General features: G+C 35.5%; 1 protein-coding gene across 3 annotated transcripts in view; it reads right to left on the bottom strand.

Moving 5' to 3' along the window:
- Positions 1-23,181, bottom strand: part of LOC134840057 (1-phosphatidylinositol 4,5-bisphosphate phosphodiesterase gamma-2-like) — a 72,257-nt gene extending 49,076 nt beyond the window's left edge. For 2 of the 3 annotated variants that reach the window (XM_063855699.1, XM_063855703.1), the window contains exon 1: positions 4,011-4,861. In XM_063855699.1, the coding sequence (XP_063711769.1) occupies positions 4,011-4,033 (23 nt within the window). In that variant the 5' untranslated portion in view covers positions 4,034-4,861. Of the gene's footprint in view, positions 1-4,010; positions 4,862-23,094 lie in introns of those variants that run through there. The other variant, XM_063855708.1, reaches the window with a different exon arrangement.

Here is a 23,181-nt window from a genome sequence, read left to right as displayed (position 1 = left end):
TCGAGTGAAATTTTTAGTTAAAATTTATAGTGAAATGTGTTATTATAGGGGCGGTTTGGGGGGGGGGGGGGGGGTGCTTTCTTTTTTAGGAATTCGACCCCCTCACCAACCAAAAAGCTAACAATCCGGTTTCAAAATTGTTAGCTTTTGTTATAGTTTCTGCTAAAGGGGAGCAAAAAAATATCAGTAAAATTGGAATTTCAAGCAATTATCAGATAAAAACTGAAATAAAAAAGACGCATTCACAAGCATTGTAACTTGAAAAAATGAATTTTTTTTGAGATTTTTTTCAATACGAGCACTGTAGTTAGACTAAATTGCAGCAAAAGCGGGAAAATTAAAAACAGTTTGATTGTGTCAGAATGAGCTATTATAATAGAAATATTGAGCACTATTTGAACTTTTAATTTAAGCAATCAAAGTTTTCATCTTTTTATTGAAAATTGACTGTGACCATGATTTTTTGTGCAGTTTACGCGGTTGATGTAGAGCTAACGGATGTAAAAAACTACAATAGAGCGTCTGCTGGAGCATTTTAAATAACTATTAAATAAATTGTTTCAGATATTTGGCCATAGGAGCCGAAGCATTTTGAAAAGCTTGTAACATAAATTTGAGATGAATCTTATCTACCCTCTGCTAGGCTAACGGTAAATTAAAAACTGTTATCTGAATAACACATTTTTGAGACCGTTTCTTTTTCAAATTGGGAAAGTTTTTTCCAAATATCTTCTTGGCATATGATAACATACTTTTCCCTCATTGGCTTTTTGAAGGTGTTTTTGATTGTGCAGACAAAAACCCCTATGTCGTAGTTATTTACCACTCTTTGTGAGTTCTGTACCAAAAAATTATTGATACTTTTGAAAAGAAAAACTTTATCGAAACAAAAAACAGCCAGGGGGGTTTGGGGGGGGGGTGCTTTCTTTTTTTAGGGATTCGACCCCCTCACCAACCAAAGAGTCCCCTTTGGTTTTATCTTATAAACTTCATTTTCGGCCAAGCATTCCTAAAATTTTTCTAAAGGTTCAATTAGCGCCATCATTTACTAATTTTGAAGGGCAGCGCGTCGCAAAACGCAATTTTTCGGTCAAAATTATCCAAAATGGACCTAAAAACGGCACTTTTTACTGTTTTTTTATTCAAAGTTTGTCTGCGGAACACAATGTTCTGTCAAAATATGGCCTGGAAGCGCTCGGAAAATACTTTTGGTCATCCTTTTCTATTTATTTTGGGAGTGCTCAGAAAATCATTTTGGTCAACTTTTTCTATTTATTTTAGATGAGATGTTTTTCAATCCTGCAAAAAATCACTTTTAGATCAATTGCAAATTTTCTAATGTAACGATATCTTTTAAGGTAACTTACGCATGCTTAATTTTATTTTATTTTGCCAACACTCAACATAGATTCAATATGGATTTGCCAGAGTTTGGCCATTTTACAGTTTTGAATCGTAATTTTTGGTCTGCCGAAATGCCCAAAAAATAGTGAAATTATACCAGTTTGAGCCGAAAACAGAGGAATCCCAAAATTGCGAAAAAAACGCAAAAGGGCGGAATTTTTCAGTTTTGAATGTAAATAACAATGATTCAGATAATTTTACGTTTGTCTAAACAAACTAGCCATAGTACTTGTCTTTTTGATTGCTTTGTAATTTAGGGTCTTAAGCACAAAACGGCCCAAAATCAAAATCTTTATACCTTTTATCTAAAATTAATGCGGCAGATGCATGTCAGTCAACTGTTCCAGCAGAAAAAAAAACATTAACCGAAGTAATTGAGAATTTGAATCTTAGTCAAATAATAAATTTAATTCCTAGTTTTTTTGTGAAATTATACCCAAAGAAAAAAATTCAATAAAATAGTATCAACGCGAAAAAAATTCTATGGTTTTGATCATTTCGGTCAATAATTTAATCTGCTTTAAATTTTAATTGAAATGCCGGACCATAAGGTTTGCATTTGGATTGCTAATGAACCAATCAGATTAACCATATATTGATTTAAGATCAAGATGTAGAAATACTTATTTTGGGTCGTTTTGCACATAAGACCCGTAATTTGGACTAGTTTTTAGGCGAACTGTTTTTATGTCTTACTTGACCATATTTTTTATTTTGAACCGTCCTCACATTTTGTAGGAGAGCGTTAACCTAACTGATGTTTGACAAGCACAACTTTGAGACAATCTGGAGGAAAACTGATGATGGCCGAAAAACACGCTTTTGTTGGCGAAAACGCAGTTTTTCCTCCAGAATGGGCACGGAAAGTCAGCTAAAATACGCCAAAAATTACGGTTCCTGTTTAAAATAGCTTTAGATTATTGTTCCGGCTTTCGAAGAAAACGGAATATTTATGCTCGTTGTGATTTTTTTCTTCTCTTAATTTTCTTCGATCGAAATAATAGTTTTCAACAAAAAATTTTTATACCCCATTGAACATATCAACTTCCTGAGTTCAAATGTAAAAAGATATTTCACCTCAGATAATTTTTTGGAAACTTCTGGGGTTTGAAAATTGCCAAATTTGCCAAGTTCTGGGCTAAAGTATGCGCGCTTTGAAGAGTTAATTCATAATTCTGAGAGCGTAAGGCGAATAATTTATGCGTGGCAAATAATCCCGCATAAGCAAATCGTTCCAAAATTGAATTGAGGCTAGCTAATTGGTCGTATTAATTTCGTACGACTCAAAATTTTACACTTTAAATTGTGCAAAATGAATAGGTTTTCAATGATTTCTTTTCCCAAAAACTATTCGATATGAATTAAGGGACAGTCAGAACATTCAGAGCTTTGCCCTGATTTACGAGCAGTCTTGTTATAAATAGGGAAAGTGCTTTGTCATAAAAGTGAGATTTATAATGGTGAAAGAGTTTTTCACGCAGCAAATCCTCGATATGTCGCAAAAGCATCAATCGCTTCGTCTGCCTTCTCTGCGTTGAATTGCTCGAAAGTGAAAGCTGAGCAATTCAACCATAACCATAACTCTGGAAAGTCAAATTCCTGTTACGTGATTTTCGAATTTAGAACTGAACAATTATGGATCTTAGGAGCCACTTAAAAATATCCTCCACCGTTCAAAGTTTAACAACAGATTATTTAATTGACTGAAGTTTGCTGAAACTACCTTGCGAGAACCGAAGAAAAAGAATGCAAAATTCAATACAAGGAATCAGTTTCTGTGATTTAACTGAATCAGTTCCCACCACAATGATTTAAGAAGTAAAACTCAAATACAGAGAAAAAGTTTTGAAGTAACAAACCAAACTATTCGTTTCCAGTTACATATTGAAATACAGAGAAAATTTTTTGCAAATAGCGACAAAAGCTTTCTAATTTTTTGTTCAAAAACGTGTTTCAATTTTTTTTCTAAACTTCTGTTCTTTCAAATTTTTTAAAAGAGGCAACTGAATTAGGAGAAAAACTGAAAGAATGAGAAGTTACAGTAACTAAATTGACGTTAAAAGTTCAGGCTTTCATCAACTTTTGTCTGATTTAGTCTTAAAAACAAAAATATTCAAAATTTTGGAGGTTTTTTGAAAACCGAATCACGGCTAAAAAGCCTTTAAATGATACCAGTCTTGACCTCTACAAGCTTTTTGAGGTAGTCAAAATCCGCCGGAAAAAAACAGACCATATTCCATAGATCCTTCCCACCTCTTGAAGTGCTCGGAACAATTGGCTATCCAATATGCAAAAAAAAACATGTTATTTTTGATGTCATATAGAAAAAAGCAAACATTTTCCGCAAAGCAATTTGATCGTGTTTAATATGCAATTTGATCAATTTTAATAGGCTACCCTATCCAGGGAACTTTCCAATTTGAATCTTACGAATCGTTCTCGCAAATAGTTTTTCTATGTGCTCGTAAGGGCAAATTTAATCAAATTTGATTCGAAAACTTCAAACTGAGACGACGATGAAACAATTAATTCTCTTGCAATCTTTTTCATCAATTTTCTTTTCAATGTAAACATGGCGGTTTTAAACGTGTTTGAATTGGACTTACCGTTTTTTCATTGGATTAACCATTTGTTATAACCTCGAAATTACAGCTGATCATAACAAGCTTCTGTGAATCCCAACAAAGCTGCCCACTTAAACAAAAGGTAGGCGGAAAAACTCAAAATAAAGGAAGTTTATTTAGAAAATAAATCTGCTCAAACCAGAACTTTTTATCAAATGGCCGTGAAAGGAACAGCCGATAAAAGTCTCAAATTTCCTCAAAGTTTCAGTCTATAAACATGTAATCACCTTTCAGTTATGTAGACGATTATTAGGTCAAGTTGTGACACCTAAACAGGTATTTAGGTCAGTAAACTTCAAAACCTACTTTGATAAAATAAACTTCTGAAGTGTCTTTTGATATAACTGTCTGCGATTACTGGTAACAATGAGTACTGAAGTCGTAAATGTCATTGGCTATTTTAATAATAGTAATTCAAAGGAATCCAGAGAACTATGTCTATATTTTATCTCAAGGTAGCTATCTAATCCCATTTCCGCTCTGTAATTTTATAATTTGAGCTCATATTTAAATAGCAAGGTGTTTTTGTTTTGTTACGTCACCGTTAAATATCTGATTGATGAAGAGGTAAAAGAGAGTATACAGAATTAATGAACTTCAGTCGCGCAGAAGCAAAAAAGAAGAGACTGTGAAGTTATTTTTATCCTCTCTACAAGGCCTGAATTTATTTTAGCCCCACACTCTAGAAGGCTAAAAAGCCATCTTGTTCAAAATCAATAAGGCTGACATTAACTCGGGCCTTGACACGACATTATACATATGTCTATTTGGTTTATGAGAAAGACTTTCTTTGTCAGATGGTAAGACTGAACTAAAGTGTAAGCGGTGTTTTATTAGCTCACCAGTCCAGGACATATTTGGAATTGATTCTGTGATATGATAAGAGATCAGATTTTCTGCTCTACAAGATTTAATATTGCAAATTGCGTATGAGCCTTCAAGAAAAGGTCAGTTTAAATTAGTTTATGATCATTTTTTTGGGACATCAATTTTGATCAATGAAGAGCTCTTGTAGAATCACAGCTATGTGCTTGATATGACCACATTTGGAATTACTCCAGCCTTCAAGTTATTAAAAATTAAATTAAATTTTCAAGATTAATTTTAAAAAAGCGAAATCTTAATTCAATTTTGTGATCAACAACCACCGTATGTTCTTGATTAGAAACATAACCGTAAAAACTTATGTTTTGAAAGCAAACTATCTTCCTGCAAATTATACCCATGATAAGATAACGATTCCCCAGCTAACTTTCATATAAGATTGGCAATTTCAGTACATATGATTTGGCTAACTCTTTATTGTTGAACCACATTGCTTTTTTCTGCTTGAGATTAGATTAAGGCATCAGCAGCTGATAATAACGAGACTGCTACTACATCATGGCAAAACCCAGAATGTCCCGACAACCCCATAAAGTCTAAAGAACAAGTCACTCTTTGAAAATTTCACAAATTAAAAAAAAATGTAAGAAAAAAAACTAAAGAAAAATTAGTTTTGAAAAAACCCCACATAATTAATATTCCCAAGATTTTGTCTCAAATCATTTTGGAACAATTTTTGAGCCGGACTACATCGCCAGTTACTTTCAATAGAATATATTGTAGCTACTTTCTACGTGATTTTGAATAAATAATTTCTTCTTTTTCTTCTTTTAAGTATACCGTTCGTTAATTTTCCCAAATTTTCCAAATTGACGACATTTTTAAAACCGCCATGTTGTGATGATTTGTTTTATGTCTATCTTAATGACCTTCGGTTTTTATTAAATACCTGTTAACTCTGCATGATTCGAAAATCGGTCGATCAGTGTGTGTTGGTTCTAGTTTTAATTTAGAACGTTTTAAATTCACATTTTACTTAACTTGTTTTTTTTTCTTTTAAGTAATGGTACATTAACTGTACATACCTACGTAAATTAAAAAAACACTTTGATATGACGCACTCAAATGAATCGAACGTGGAATCCGCCCCCCCCCCTTTTTGGCCGAACCATACACATAGATAGTCTCAACGGTACCGGAAATGCAAATTCTTATTTGGAGCAAACCACTGGAAGCGAGTCGGAAACAGACAGCGCAGTAGAGAGACGAGGAACAAGAACGCGATGAAACAAAACGAAGCCACCGAGGAAAAGCGGATAAACGAAGAAAAGAGAAAATTCAATAGGATGAAATGGGCTGAAACTGACAAAAATTTCCGCTCGATTTTGTTTTTAGCACTTAGGAGCGAAGGAAAAAGGGTCTTTGCTCAAAAAAACCTTCAGGTAAAGATTTTAGCTATCTCATTCACAGAACTCTGAACATTTCTTGCCACCGCATTTACTAAACCTCCTAATACAACGTTCGAGAGGTACAAACTACTAAAACGTAAGTAAAAAGATCGGGAATCATTCGAACAATTCTGGGGAGCACTGACGGACTTGTCGAGTACATGCAACATAAGGGAGAACGACGAAGCCGAATGGATAAGAGATATCTTCATTTGTAGCATGAAGAATACGGAAACTCAAAGGAAAAATACTCGCAGCCACGATAAGCCTATCGGAAGCGCTCAACCAGGCCTTGATTGTTGAACAAGGCTGTTTTAACCACCGAAACTTGACAAACATAGCGAGATCCTCGACCAATGGGCCAACTTCTAAAGCTTTTAAATCACATAACCGAATCAATAAAGAACTAAGCATCAAGATAGAAAGAAAAGTAATGCGTGCATGAAATGTGGGAACCCATTTACGAAAGGACATCTAAACGTATACTCAGCGAAGGACATAACATGTAAGAACTTTAATTACAAAGGACCCTTCGCTAAGCTATGTAAATCCCGTAACAAACGTTCCACTGTAAATACTGAATCTGATAATTATCAAAACACTGAGACTTGTACACACGTCCGACCCGAAAGTTCGTGGAGTGAAAATCAAGAAATGTGCGGAGTTATAAACACCTGGAACAAATCAAATGCAGACAGAGTGACGACGACGAATTCTCGGTATTGAGCGTTAGAACAATATACGATGAAAATGGACTCGAAACCAAGAAACTTTAAAATATAGGATTGGGATGGGAAATGATCGTGAACAATAACGAGACTGCTACTACATCATGGCAAAACCCAGGATGTCCCGACAACCCCATAAACAAAAATTCATTTTGAAAATAACCCACATAATTAATATTCCCAAGATCTTCTCTCAAATCATGTTAGAACAATTTTTGAGCCGGATTACATCGCCAGTTACTTTCAATAGAATATATTGTAGGTACTTTCTACGTAATTTTGAATAAATAAATTCTTCTTTTTCTTCTTTTAAGTATACCGTTTGTTAATTTTCCCAAATTTTTTAATTTGACGACATTTTTCAAACCGCCATGTTGTGATTTGTTTTATGTCTATCTTAATGACCTTCGGTTTTTATTAAATACCTGTTAACTCTGCATGATTCGACCATCGGTCGATCAGTTTGTGTTGGTTCTAGTTTTAATTTAGAACGTTTTAAATTCACACTTTATTTAACTTGTTTTTTTTCTTTTAAGTAATGGTAAATTAACTGTACATACCTACGTAAATTAAAAGAACATTTTGATATGACGCAATCAAATGAATCGAACGTGCGTGGAATCCTCCCCCCCCCATTTGGCCGAACCATACTCCAGAGCCACCGCATTCCTGGACCCAATGGAGCGACCAATTACAGTTAGCGATAAATGCTAAACAAAATCTGGACACAGATAGTCTCAACGGTACCAGAAACGCAAATTCCTATATTGGAGCAAACCACTGGAAGCGAGTCGGAAACAAACAGAGCCAGTAGAGAGACGAGGAACAAAAACGCGATGAAACAAAACGAAGCCGCCGAGGAAAAGCGGATAAACGAAGAAAAGAGAAAATTCGATGGGATAAGATGGGCTGAAGCTGACAAGAATTTCCGCTCGATTTTGTTGTTTTTAGCACTTAGGAGCGAAGGAAAAAGGTTTTTTGCTCAAAAAAACCCTCGGGTAAGGATTTTAGCTATCTCATTCATGGAATTCTGGACATTTCTTGACACCGCATTTACTAAACCTCCTAATACAACGTTCGAGAGGTACAAACTACTAAAACGTAAGTAAAAAAATCGGGAATCATTCGAACAATTCTGGAGAGCACTGACGGACTTGTCGAGTACATGCAACATAAGGGAGAACGACGAAGCCGAATGGATAAGAGATATCTTCATTTGTAACATGAAGAATACGGAAACTCAAAGGAAAATACTCTCAGCCACGATTAGCCTATCGGAAGAGCTCAACCAGGCCTTGATTGTTGAACACGGCCGTTTAAACCACCAAAATGTGACTAACATAGCGAGATCCTCGACCAATGGGCCAACTTTTAAAGCTTTTAACTCACATAATCGGATCAAGAAAGAACCAAGCATCAACATAGAAAGAAAAGTAATGCGTGGATGAAATGTGGGAAACCATTTACGAAAGGACATCTAAACGTATACCCAGGGAGGAAATAACATGTAAAAAATTTAATTACAAAGGACCCTTCGCTAAGCTATGTAAATTCCGTAACAAACGTTCCACTGTAAATACTGAATCTGATAATTATCAAAACACTGAGACTTGTACACACGTCCGACCCGAAAGTTCGTGGAGTGAAAATCAAGAAATGTGCGGAGTTATAAACACATGGAACAAATTCAGACAGAGTGACGACAACGATTTCCCGGTATTGAGCGATAGAAAAATCTACGATGAAAATAGACTCGAAACCAAGAAACTTTAAAGTATAGGATTGGGATGAGAAATGATTGTGAACATGAACATTCTGGTAAACTCAGAGAGCCCTGTTAGCTTTATAAACAAAACGTGTTGCACGAATTTAGGCTGAGATATCCCAACCTTAAAATTTATCCTGTATTGTGGTTTTACTGATGATACCATCAACATTCTGGAGAGATCATTGTTAGGACGCAATCCAACGGGTGGATTAGTGAAGAAACGCCATTCTTTATCACTGATGGTCACGAACGCAAAATACTGGGGAACGATAACTTACCAAGGTTAGCATCGAAGTGAGTTAGAAGAAATGCCGCAAGCCAATTTGCTCAGTCAGTCAAACACCATTCGAGAGTAATTGGAATAAACCATACTTACCACCTGATAGGTTTTTTATTAGGTTGAAAGAACTAACGATCGCAAGAGATCCTCTACACTTACTTGCGGGAGTTAACGAACAATTAGGAAGAATGGAGACCGAGGGTCACATTATAGAACTTGAAAAGTTTTACAAAGATTGTTTTTTAACCCGATTGTTATAATCAAGACGAAAAACGGTTCAATTGATTTGGCATAAGATTCTAAATTGGTAAATGACCAGAAATTAAAAAATAATTACCAAATGCCAAACATCCACGAACTCATAGATAACGTGGCCTTAAAAATCTCAGAAAAACCTACCGGGCAGGTTTGGTTTGGCAACTTGGATCTGAAAAATGCATACAGCCAACTTAAATTGTGGGAAAAAACGAGTAAGCAATGTAACTTCACTATTGTGGGCGGTGAAACAACGGGAACGTATCGGTTTTTAACTGGATTTTACGGACTGGATGATATGCTCAACGAGTTTTACCGGGTCATGGACTCACTTTTACAGAACATACCGTTCGCAAATTGTTATGTAGACGATATACTGGTGGCATTGAAGGAGTCACTGGAGGAACATGAAGCAATTGTAAAAAAAACTCTAACAATTTTGGACAAGAACAAAATGGCGGTGAAATGTGTGAAATGGGTGAAATGTGCATTCTTTGAATCAGAAATTGAGTGGCTATGCTTCAAATTTAGTCGGTAAAGCAGACGCCATCAAGAACCTCCCAATCCCTAAAAACATTTCGGAACTGCAATCCTTCTTTGACTCCATAAGTCAATATGTAAAATTTTTCCCAAATTCATCAATCTTAAGCTCCCCAATTCGCCCCCTGTATAACAAAAATCAGTATATGAATGGGCAATAACCATTCGTTAGCCTTCTAAAAATTTAAAAATAGAAACTGTGAATGTTACGGAAAACAGTCACTTCGATATAAAAGAAAAAACGAGATAAAATAGGACGCCTCTCATAGTGGTCTGGGCGCAACTTCAGGACAATTCCAAGTGGAGCAGTGAAAAACGATTGCATTTGCCTCAAGATTTTTAAAAAACCATATAATGAATTACTCCACAAACAACTTGGAGCTGCAGGACGTGGTGTGAGCCCCAGAACTCTTTATAAAATACCTTTACGGGGTAGAATTCGAAATCTTAACGGACCATAAAGCTCTAATTTCAGCTCTTTCAGCAAATCATAGTAATAAGACTATGCATAGTCAAGTGACCCGTTGGGTAAACAGATTGTTAACTTTTAACTTTAAAATTTGCCATATAACAGGAAAAGATATGAATTCTACCGACCTTTTACCTAGATTACCTTCGGGCAAAGCCTTCCACCTTATTATTACGACGAAAAAAATTTGTAATCGATTCAATCGACAAAATTGAGAATATTTTATCCAATAGATACCATTTTAACCTTGTACATAAAAATTCTGTAGGTCTACCGTCGGTCGCTGCACTTACAAAAAAACTCGTTATTAGTACTATCCCATCGGGAGTAGAAAATTCAAGCAATCTGATTGGTTAGGATCTTTTTAACAGCTCTTTAGCTTATCTTAATCTTAAAAATATTGCCGCTATCATATCTTGTATTGTTCAGTCAAAAAAAATTGCAATAATTCTCATTTCCGAGCAGAAATTGTTCTTCCAGGTGTTTACCTCTTGACAATTGTAAATATAATTACCGGAGCATTATTCAAGGTCCTTTTTTATTTTATCATTAAAAATAAATACTTAATTCCATAGATCAAGAAAACTGTCGCTACAAAAAAATGGACGAGGTTGCCGGCCCATTACTTATTATTGAAGATGAACACAATATTTCTTTAAATTTCAAAGATGACCACCTCCCGGACGATCACGCAAATCTTCTGAAGAGATTCAAATCCGACTTAAACTTTTCCAATTCTCCGTTATTTCCCGAAGACCACTGCTCCAAGAAATTACTACAGCTGATGACAAGAAGAGACAAAGGGATTTGGGACCTAATAGACACTTTAAAAACCGGACTACGCAAAGGACCTTCACGTGAAAGAAGACTCATTATTGTTAGATAATAAATTAGTCGTACCGGCAACCATCAGGGGAACCTTCAGCTCAATGCTTCACGAGATCCATCCAGGCCAATTCGGGATGAAGTTTTCAGCAGAATATATTTGGGGGCCCCATTACTACCGATAGATATACCATCATGGGAAGTCATGTATGTACCAACGCCTGAAAGCCGGTAAGAACCTCAAAGTTTTACTTGGTACGAACCATACTACGGAACTACCTATGTTGTCGTTCGCAAAACAGGATATAAACCTGGACTTCGCAAGACCTTTGGACACTTTTTGGGGAACAAAAAAAATATCTTGTAATTCGACCGTTTTACTAAGTTTCCATCGGCGAAGGTGGTCAACAATACCACTTCAAACTCCGTTATCTCATTTTTAAACGATTTGTGACATCTTCACGGATTTCCAAGAAGATGGTCGTGTTTTTTATCACTTGGTTTTATATCATTCTGTGATAAATATAACATCGATATCATTTACTGTACCGTCGGCGACCATAGATCCAATTGGTTTGTGGAAAGACTTGTAAATCCTATAAAGTCTAAATTATTAGCCATGTCTTTTGATTTACCAAAACATTCTTTAAGTTCCTCGATTGAAAAAATTATCCGGAACCTCAGAAATACAAAACAAGCTTCAATGGCTTGTACTCCAGTCGAGAAAAATTTTAATAGAATGGCTAACACCAGTTAGAAAAATCTGTTTTCCATTGATAACTGTTTAGATAAAGGAAAATCAATTCTATCCGACCAACGGGCCAGAAATTGGGAGATGCACAACGGCGCGGAAGACGACTATCTGGACATTGACATGGACGCTTAAACCGACTCCGAAGACAACCTGCCGCTAGTTTTCACAATCCCAAGGACTCCCGTACCAGAAGCTCATAATCCGGACAAAGGCTCAAAATCGACGAAAAAAGTAGTCTCTGGAGATAAAAACTTTAGAAGGGCGGCCAGCAGAAAAAATGGGGAACCTTGTCTCAATTTTGTAAAAAAGAATGTCGTCAACTCATCTGAGCATACCAGAACACTTGATAACGGCCAAATTTTACGGAAATTGAATCTAGCCTACAAAAGAAAACTACTCCCCAGAAAATTGTTGTGAATCAGTCACCCACCGGGCATAATCTAACTGTTCCTTCGAGTTTAGCAGAAAAGAAGAAACTATCTAGACCGAAGAAGACAATTGGGACAGATCAAACCCAGCTACATCAAGGCACATCAAGAGCGGATAGGCCTACACAAGTGTCTGGACCGTCGACAGATCCATTATCTACACGCTATCTTTCTCGAAACACGTCAGGTTCCTCGTCAATTTTAAGTTTTAACTCTAGGGATGGAATGATAGACGACTTTTTCGATGATATGACAAAAAAAATATACCGCTTAGCCAACAAGCCGACTCGGGATCTAACCAAGGGTTAAATTTTACAGGTGACGACCACACTCAATCAACCAGGCCTAACCTCACTGGATCCACAGAACACCCTGCAGTCGTGGACGCGCCAGACGCAGCGACAATAGAGGGTTCTGAAAAACACCCAATTCTGTTGGACAGTACCCCAGAAGAAGCTTCCCCAGTGGAACAACAACAGAGGCCGTCTAGACCTCGCAGAAACATGGGAACCCCGAAATTTTTCGGAAAACGAACATACATCGACATTGTTTTAGAAAATGAAGACCTGACCACTGAAGTGTTTACGCTACAGGACGACACTCTTAACTCACCGAGGGTTTTTTTCACCGTCACTTCACCATCAGACCTCCTAACAACACTCGCGGAGGAACATCCAAAAACCACCCTCGTTGCAGAAACTACCTTATACTGGTCATTACAGAAATCTATCACATCGGGACGAGCAAGACACACCCCGATTCACCCCAACCTACAACATACGACACAACTGACGATATAGAAGGAATCAGTGATGCAGACCTGAAACACAGACTAGACGATTTCTATGCAAGATTTAATTAAAAACTGCGAACATATTTTCAATTGTTTTCTCACTTATTTGCACTTTTATAAAGTTCATTTTAACTGAAATTGTTAATGTAAAAAATTTTGTACATGTTAAATGTACATCTTGTAGATTAGCGTTGTTTCATTTAGTTTTTTTAATTGTACAACGGTAATATTTGTATATTCACCCACCCTTTGTACATTTGTACTTTCGAAGTTTCATTTGTAGATTCCTTTTTGCTTGCTGTACTATTATTTGGTGCAGTTTGTAAAAAATTTTTCCTACTTTAAAGGGGGAAACGAGTGTATATAGAATTAATTTTAGTCATTTGTAGTTTTAAATTTTTCCCGGTGGGAAATGTTGTGATTTGTTTTATGTCTATCTTGATGGCCTTCGGTATTGATTAAATACCTGTTTTCTCTGCATGATTAACAGTTTCTAGTTTTACCTTAGAACGTTTTAAATTCACACTTTATTTTACTTAATTTATTCTTTCAATTAATTGTACATTAACTGTACATACCTACATAGATTAATAGAACATTTATGAAAGTAATAGATTAATAGAACACATAAAAAACGATTTATGCTTTCATCGTTATAAAATATTTTGACAGCGCGCATAAGTTAGTCCGAAGTACGGCCAAAATAACATTTTTAAAATCGCCAGACCTTTACAAAATAAAACAAAAGTAAATTGTCATTGTTTTTTGAACTTAGCGTTTCATGAATTTTTTGATGGAACAAAATATTTCGGATAAAAAATATATTTTTGATCGCCGAAGTTTGACATATTCCGCTTTTCTTCAACAGTAGGAACAAAAAAATTGTTTTTAACAAGGGAACAGCTCATTTTTTTGCCAAGTGTATCCCAAAAATCTTGGAGAAAGCTGAAAAAGCATGTTACCTGGTTTTTAAATGGTGTATTCAAATGCAAGTTAACTGAAAAAAGCTCTATTCGATAAAGTACAACCACCTTTCAAGATATTTCAAAACTCAAGCTAGTTAAATTTATAGCAGGGGCGGATCTGGGATTTTCGCCAGGGAGAGAGGGGGCTATTTAAAAAAAATCGGTATTTATCAGTACGCCCTCCCCCCTCAAAATGACTATATGTTGGCACCAAAGATAAAAAGCGCTGTCAGAAAAACATTAGTGTCGGTCAGTGGTCGAATCCCTGAGTAAGAAGAAGGGGCGTCCCCCTAAACCTTCCCCTGGTTTATATTGTACGATTTTGAAAAATGAAAAAATATCCAAGTGTAGTTAGTTTTTGCTCTTATATGATTTTCTTTAACTACGAATTTTTGAGGAAATTTTTTCACATTATTGGACACAGGTAAGTTTTTGTTCACATTGTCAAATTGTAACAATGCGCATAAACTATTTGGGCTATGACAAGCATATTCCGTCTTCCAATTTAACCTTGTAAAAGCCCTTGTTACCCGGTAAAATTGATGAGGTGAGGAAAGGAAAAAGAGCCGGTGTTTTTGTACATGAGACCAAAATCGGCTTTTGAAACATTTTTATGACAGAATAATTGTATCATAATATCTGGAAAATTTTGTTGCGCGGGGACTAAATTTGAACAAGGACTCCTCGGAACAAGGCGAAACACTGATTATATTGACTGCCTTTTAAAGAATCTGATTTAGATTTCGGAAAAATCACTAACAAGTTTTTCAAACTCTTTTTTTTTGCTAGCAATTTATTTTTTTTTCATAAAAACTTTCATCTACGCGCAAAGTTAAGCACGATCGATTTAAATATAGGTCAAATGGCTGTCTTCAAGCATCCATATCGAGCACGTATATTTCATCATCTAAAACCACTCATCTGCGATAACTCTTGCGTAAATGTGGGGACTTAAACTATCAATTTGGTTATTTTGGGATACACAATGCGAGCTATAGTTCCACTTTCTCTAATAAAAGTGTATTATAGGCGGTTCGATTGATGCTTATCCAAAGCGAATTAACCCGGCTTCAGTTTTAATTTGATCCAAATTGAATTGAGGCCGCGGCTAACTGAATTTTTTTCCTTAGTTAGTTTTTCTAATTAAAAACTAGTTGAGATACAACCGGAACAAGCTTATACAAAAAGTCTGTTTTCATGAAATCATAATTTTTTTATGGTTTATTTTGAATATATGGCAAAACTTATTTCAGATTCAACCTGTTTGATTGTTTGATAGAAAAGTTGGAACTTTTCAGCTAACACTCGAATTTTAAGATAGGTTTAAAACGTTTGCAATCGAAGCTGAAAGTACAATTTACAACGTGTTTCAGATAGATTTAGAAAAATAAAACCTCACTTGGTTTCACGATGACTCACGAAAAAACTTTGTTCGGGAAAACCTGAGTAATAAGAGTAATTATAAAACTTGAGAACTCTGATAATTAAAAAAAACTAATGATGCACGGCCCAATTACTCTGAAAAGTCAAACTCGATGGCGGGTTTTTGCCTGTTTTTATGTAGTGTCACTATCTCTGTTTTGGATATTTGAATGCTAATAAAGACGTTTCTTTGCCTGAAAATATTGAGTTTTTGCTCAACAGTTGTCACTATGGGTTTTCTAATTTCGCTAAGTTGGTTAAAAATCTTATAATTTGGTTGATAGAGCTAACAAGGATTTCAGTTCTTTGATATTTCTCAAAGTTTTGCAAATTTTATTGGCCAGCGTTTTATCTTCCAACGGAAGTTTTATACAATTTTTTTCAAGTAGTTATAATTAAACTATTAAAAACTTCATCGCAACATTTGAAATGTTTCAAATTTTGTCAGAAAACGAAATCAGCAATGCCGTTCTTACTGTTTATTCTCATTAACAATTATTAGTGTCTATTTCGAATTCTGATAAATTGGTTAAGTGGACTTTATAAATGTGTAATTTTTGATTATCTGTGAAACTTTTACATTCCTCGAAAGACGTTTTGTACGTAAATTTTTTGTAAAAACTAGGTCTAAACCATCAATCAATAGGGTTTACCGTAGGCGTTGACTTAACTCCTGATTTGAACAAAAGCATCCGTCTCACCAGATTGAGATTTCAATCATTCCGACGGTTTTCATCACCTCATCAAATAAACGGCAGTTTAAGTCTTTTGTGGCTTGATTTACTGACAAAATATATACTTTTGTTTTGCGTTATTTGGCATACTTTTTCATGTTTTTGATGAAAATGTCTCGGATCCACTCTTCTTATCCTGTGATAATGTCCCAAAACGTTTGCTATTTCTGCAAACGCTCTCCAAACTGGCCTTAGGTTCTCTTTTTTTCTTGACTTCGTTTTAAGAGGTTGTGGTTTTTAGATTGTCTTTTTAGGCTATCTGAAAACGCTACAATTAGGTATTCTCTGCTGCTTCGGTTGTCTCTTTTTTTGTCAGCTGCTTCGAATCTCAACTTCCATTTTATTATCTCTGTTTCTATTAGAGCCTTTCTTCATTTTCAGCTCTTTTTCTTTCATCTAGGTTTATCTTCAGTCTTGCTGCTCTGTCCAGTGAATTTTCGTTCTTAAAAACTTCTTCAATTTTTGCTCGTGTTGCTGTTTTCCGGTCTGATTGATTTTTTTTGATGTTCAATGTTCATATTCTTGTTGGCAATCAGAGCAAAATTAAACATGTTGCCTCAGTCTTCCCATGCAGTTGTTAGTTCAACCGAGTGAATGTGCCAGATCCAGGATACTCTCCCAATGACAGATTCGTTAAAATTTGATTGCGCCCGTGAATATGAAGATTTTATAATAGAATATCCTTAAATAGCTAAATATGATATCTGAAAATTTGAAAATTTGGTTAAAAACAATCATGGGTTGATTATTTCGACAAAATGAATATTGTCGAGGTCAAACAAAAGTAAAAAAACATATAAATTACAGTAGCTGAGCAATAACAACAACGTGAAAGATAAAGTTCGCACCACTAAGTTCTTTGTAATATATCTGTCTGTTTCTTCCAGATAGGAATCTAGTGTTAAATTTTGTTGGGATAAAAACAAAAGTACAGTTCTAATCATTGATTTTTTTTATCAATGACTTGAAAATCAAACAAACAAAAGTTTTGAAATCAATGAAAGTGCTCCAGGATATTATGAAGCAAAACCAAAAAGCAAAAAAGAACAAATACTCAGATCGCTTGTTCCCGTTAATTTTTTGCCCTTACAAAAACTAATCTTAGATTCCTAACTGGAAGATACAGACTAGATATTACAAAGCGCTTGGTAATGCAAACTTTTTGTTGTACGTTGTTGTGATTGCTCAAATACAAAAATAACGGTAAACGATCAACAAAATAAACATTTTCAGATGAAAGAGTTAGAAAAACAATCAGCAAGAGTTCACTGCTCGTTTTTTAGAGTAACCAAATTTGGTATGCTTCTGAATCAAAGTCTATTAAGATATTTAAAAACCCGACTGCAGAACAATCGAGTTTCTAGTTTCATGCGAGAAGTCTAATTTTGATTCGCAATCAGTTTTTTTCTTTTTCAATGGCTAAACCAACACGCAAAATTATTCCTCTTTGAACTTATGCATTTTTTTGTTATAAAAGAAAATATTTCTCAGTAGCAAAGATTTTGCAGAAAAAAAAACAAATTTCAAAAAATTTGCAGAAAAATTTTTAAAAATATGTTTCAAATTCCACAAATTTATCAGGTCAAAATAATCAGGTCAAATAACAACATATGAAACACAGTAGTTGATCACCTTTTTAAAATTTCAGTCGTTTTAAATTGACCATGATACAAACAGTTTTATGAAATATACTGCAGAAAACAATTCAATGACTTTTTTTTCAAAATGACAATGATACAAACAAATTTTAATTAAGGTTAAAAATAGTGCTCTGATCTGTTTGAAATTTAACAGCCTTCATTCTTCTCCACCAAGTGTTCTAGGTACACTCAGATACTTTTTTTACTTTACAATATCCTGGAGTATATTAAAATTCGTATTGATACTTTTAACTTCCTGAGAGGGTCTCAAGATTCTTAATGCTTGATTTTTTTTTTACCTCGGGAACAAATTACAATTTACATAAATTACACTAATTTACAATTTATTCTTCTTCTCTCATGTGTTTCTCTTCTTAAAAATAGTCATTACTCTGAATCCAGAATGTAAGTGAAGTTTTTTGAAACGATTTCACCTTCTGTCCAACAAATATACACATTTCCAAAATCGAACCAACTAGAATCTTGGGAATTTTTTTTTCGGAAAGCAATTATACCAAATTGTTAGGCTGCATGAAGATCAATGCCTTGATCAAGATCGAGTTCTATTTTTTTTCGGAAAATCACACAGATATGAAGAAATAGTCTAGAAAAAATATCAGGCAAACATAGATGCCTGGAGCACTAAAAAAACAGATTTTGAAAAATTTCAACCTGATAATCGGAATAAACTTTATTCAAACAAAAAAAAATAAAATAAAAGAAGTATAATATCATTGAATAATTTAAATTTATGGATCAAAACAAAATTATACTCAAAATCATATTTATAGTCAGCTCAGCAGGATTACTTCCGGATAAGGTCAGCAGAAAAACAGTGTTGTCATGGTTCAGAGTTTCAATGCGTGATACCGAAACAACAATGATTTTGGTTCTGGAATTATTTATTAGTTAGTATTATACACAATTGACATCACACTTTTGAGCTTCTAAGTATTTTGCACTGGAAAATAGCCATGGACGGAACTCCTGACCTTGATAGTTCTTTTGCTCAATTATTTATAGAAAAAAAACATGAGATTTTTCCTCGACGGTTGAGGGGCAGCGCAATACCTCCAAGACAGCGATCGCAACTCGGAATTGAGAAAGCAACTGAGATCATGTCGGACCTAAATCATTTGGCAAAGAAAGCATATCCTGTCGGTTCGCATGAGGTAATACATCGTCTCGATCATTACAAAGGATTTTGGAAGGTTTGCGTGAACAATATGCTAGAGTCGAGCTGCGAAAAGACAAGCCTTGTACTTTGGCGGACTTGCTTGCAAAATTACTCATTTGGGTAGGCTTTTCGCTGGGAGATTTATGATTCTGATACAAACAGGCCACGGCGTCCATAAATTTTCCTTTACGGTCACTTGATGAGTTCCAAATGACTTCGATATTGAGAGAAACTGCAAACAACGGTTCCATTACGAGGCCAAACTTTGAACTGGATAGTCGTATAATTTTGTGTCTGCGTGTTCCTCGATTCCATAGACAAACCTTTAAACATGTTCCAAAATGTCAATGGTTTCCACTTACAAAACTTCCGTGGATTCCGCGTACAATAACCTGTAAGGTAAATTTTGTCGGCACATTTGTTGTGCCGCGGATTCCGCAACAAGCGAATGTAGCTAGTTGTTTTGAATTCTGCAACTGTAAGTGGATTCCGCAAAATGTAAGTGGAATCCGCAAATGTAAGTGGAATCTGCAATATTTGTAAGCGGAATCCGCAAATGTCAGCGGATTCTGAATTTTGTCTATTACTGAACTTGCATATGAACAATTGAAAGCTAGAGCTGGAGTTTTTATCTCTAGCAATGGGGAATTTAAAGGAAAGGATTTAATCATTGTCAGCGGAATCCACGAACAAATCTCAAAACATTTGTTAACTAAATTGGTGGATGTCAGCTTTTAGTATTTTGGAAACACAACACCGAATAAGTTCAATTTTTTAAGTCAATGGGTTGAGAGTGTATGGAAATACAACACTCAGCATATCGCCAATTTAGGTTAGTATTTGGGATTGCGTCAATACCAAATACTGATTTTGAAAGCATAACGCCGAATAAATTCAATATTTGTAAAAATTGGGTTGAGATTGTATGGAAAAACAACACACAGCATATCGCCAATTTAGTTCAGTATTTGGGATTGCGTCAATCCCAAATACTGATTTTGGAAACATAACGCCGAATAAATTAAATATTTGTAGTCCATGCCTTGAGAGTGTTTGGAAACATAACGCACAGCATATCGCCGAATTAGGTCAGTATTTGGGATTGCTTCAGTATTTGGGGCGAAGTTCAGATCGAAGTACGTAAGTATATGGGATCGGTAGGTCAGTATTTGGGATCGAAGTTCAGTAGGTCAGTATTTGGGATCGAAGTTGAGATCGAAGTTGACAGGATTTGAGATCGAAGTTGGGTTGACAGGAACTTGATCAATGTAGTAATTGAGATTGATTTTTTCTGTTGACCAGTACTTAAAAGATATAATTTGAAACGCTATACTACACATACATAAATGTAAACGGAATCCGCAAACAAAATGTGGATTCCACCTAATATTTGGATTCCGCTTGCAGTTGCTGAATCCGCAACAGCTCAATTTAATTATACAAATGTCTTATTATTTGTTTGTGGATTCCACAAACTGTTCTGGATTCCGCAAGTAGGGTTGCCGATTCCGTAAAGTCGCCTATTTTCGGAGCAATTTTGAGCGGTACAGTGTTTTAGGTATTTTTTTGTGGAATCCAAAACAGCGAAGAAGATCAAAGAAAAGTAGCAATGTTGCGGATTCTGCGACAAATCTGATTTTGGTCTGTTGCGGAATCCGCTTACAATGCACAGAAGGCGTAGTTTGGCCTCGTAATGTCTCGTTCTTCGTTTGGTAGACATCAATCATTCATTGACAGATCTCATAACCGCGGAAAATTCTCAAGCAGCAATTGTCGTGCATTGTTCTGAAACCCAGCGCCATCTTGCTCGCCCAGGGATCATCGCTACAATTAGTACGTGTCGACTCCAGAGTTTGATTTAGTAACTATTTATATATTTTATCGAATGTCTACCGCTGCCAGCGCTCACTCAACCTCGGATGTTAACAACACTTAGGCTGAAAAGCTTGGCTCGGTGCCAGACAAAAACCCTGTTATATCTCTCGACTTCGACTCCATCGAGTTTGGAAACTCAGGCCGGATACTGCCCAAAGCTGGATAGAGGTGGTTGAAGCTGAGAAGAGGGAGAGAGCTGTCGTTCCAGAAATAATTGCTCCCTCATAGGCTGCTGCAACCCCGGTTCGGACAACTTGCACTATTTTCAAATCAACCGCAACGGAAACTAACCCAGTTACTTCTTCGATCATTGCCCACAATGTTTCAGTTGCGATCGGCTTTAACGTTACCTGCGGACATGAAGGAACCAACTGAAATCATAATTTCACAGTAGCATAAATCTAGGAAGGTAAAAATAAACCCACTACCGCACAATTTTTCAAGTAAACCTGTTGGTGACATTAATTATGTTCAATGACAGTTGTCAAAAACATCATAAATGGAAAAAATTGGAGCCTTGCAAATACTCAAAAATCAAGACCTAAAATTCGTCTTCATAATCATCTGTTGCTCTTAAACTTACCTGGCTACATGAACCCTCAAAAAGCCAGAATTTGACGCAATAGCACAAAACGCCTGATGGAGAGCTGTAATTTGTTTCAAAATAACATGCACAAGATAGGTTAACGCACTGGGAAGAAGTTAAAAATAGTAGTCAACGTGAAGCCTTGGTGGCACCTCCCCGCGTGGAAAAGCAGTTTGTTGGAAAAAAATGAAAATTCTAGAAGCTAAGTTGGAATGCGAGACTGACGCATTATGTCAAAGTCTAAAATGCGTCACTGTGCAACTAAACAAAATGGATAGCTCCCCCAACCAAAAACTCTCAGCGGGAAACACTCAAATAGCGGATAGTAAGTCAAGAAAAAGTACGGCGCGTTGTTGCCACTGAAAGGAAATATCAGAAACAGTACAACGTTCTCTGGCTAGACAAAAACCATTTGACAAGTAAAAACAAACAAAAAAACAATTACAAGATCATAAGAGTGATTTGTCATGAGAACCACCTTTTTTATTATCACTTAATACTCGACATAAATCACAGTTTTTTGGCTTGTTGGTAAACCTTCTTCTTGAGAAAGGAGAAATATAGCAGTCATTTTTCTCTTCCACCAAATGTACTCAATTTACAAATAAGCTATTTATTTTTACTTTATAAAAATCTGGAGGATATTAATTTTCGTTTTGATGCTTTTATTTTCCTGGGAGGATCTCAAAATCGTAAATTATAAAAGCCAGAAGATTGTTACTTTTTTTAGCTCGGTGGTGGACTGTCAATAGTTCACTCTTTTACAATTTAGTCTTTATCAATCTTTTCCTTTCTTAAAAACAGTCCATATTCTGAATCCAGTTAATGTTAGTAAGTTTCTCCTTAACGATTTCGTCTTCCGTCTAACAAGTATTCTATCCCAATAATCGAACCCACTAGGATCAATATATCAGGTACTGGTAGGTATGCTACAAAAGTATTAAGTGAAACACGAAAAATTCTATACACTGATTTCGCCAAAAAATATTTCTACTATTCATTTTGAGCCTCTAACAAGTTTTAAAAAAATTGATATCTTCTGAAAAATAAATAAAAGTTTTATAGCATAAATTTTGTCGATGAGAAATTTCCAATCTTGCTACTGGTTGAATTTTTATGAAAGTTTTTCTGTAAAATCTAGATTAGCTGATCCCAAATCCTTTCTACTTCCTTGTTAAAATCGAAAATGAAGATGCTAATCAATTTTAAAGATGTTTCAAATGCTGCATAAATTTCCCCGCGGACGATTATGGTAAACTAACTGTTCAAGAACATCCATAAAGGCGGGTGGGAAAGCGAGTGAATGCTTTTTACCTCAGAACTCGGGCACCCTAGCCAAGCCAACCAACAGACCCTTTTTGGCAATACTTCACAACATCGATTTTCTGCCAAGTAGGTTTTGAGATCAAAGACAGCCTTCGTTTATCAGAAAAACTTTATAGTTGATTTGGCAAAGTCGAGCCAATTTGTCCGCTGTTTTTATTAAGTTTGAAACAAGTAACATAGTTTTCTATTGGTAATATAAATTGGGCAATCGGATTAAATTAAACTAACCGTTACAGTTGATGTTTCTGGAAAATGCCGTCCTTGAAATCATTAAAATGCAATAACTAAATAGGCAATTGGGGTGTTTCAATATAG

This window comes from Symsagittifera roscoffensis, chromosome 2, assembly GCF_963678635.1.
Source record: "Symsagittifera roscoffensis chromosome 2, txSymRosc1.1, whole genome shotgun sequence".
In the NCBI taxonomy this organism is placed as follows: Eukaryota; Metazoa; Xenacoelomorpha; order Acoela; family Convolutidae; genus Symsagittifera; species Symsagittifera roscoffensis.
This window is presented reverse-complemented; position numbering and strand designations above follow the sequence as displayed.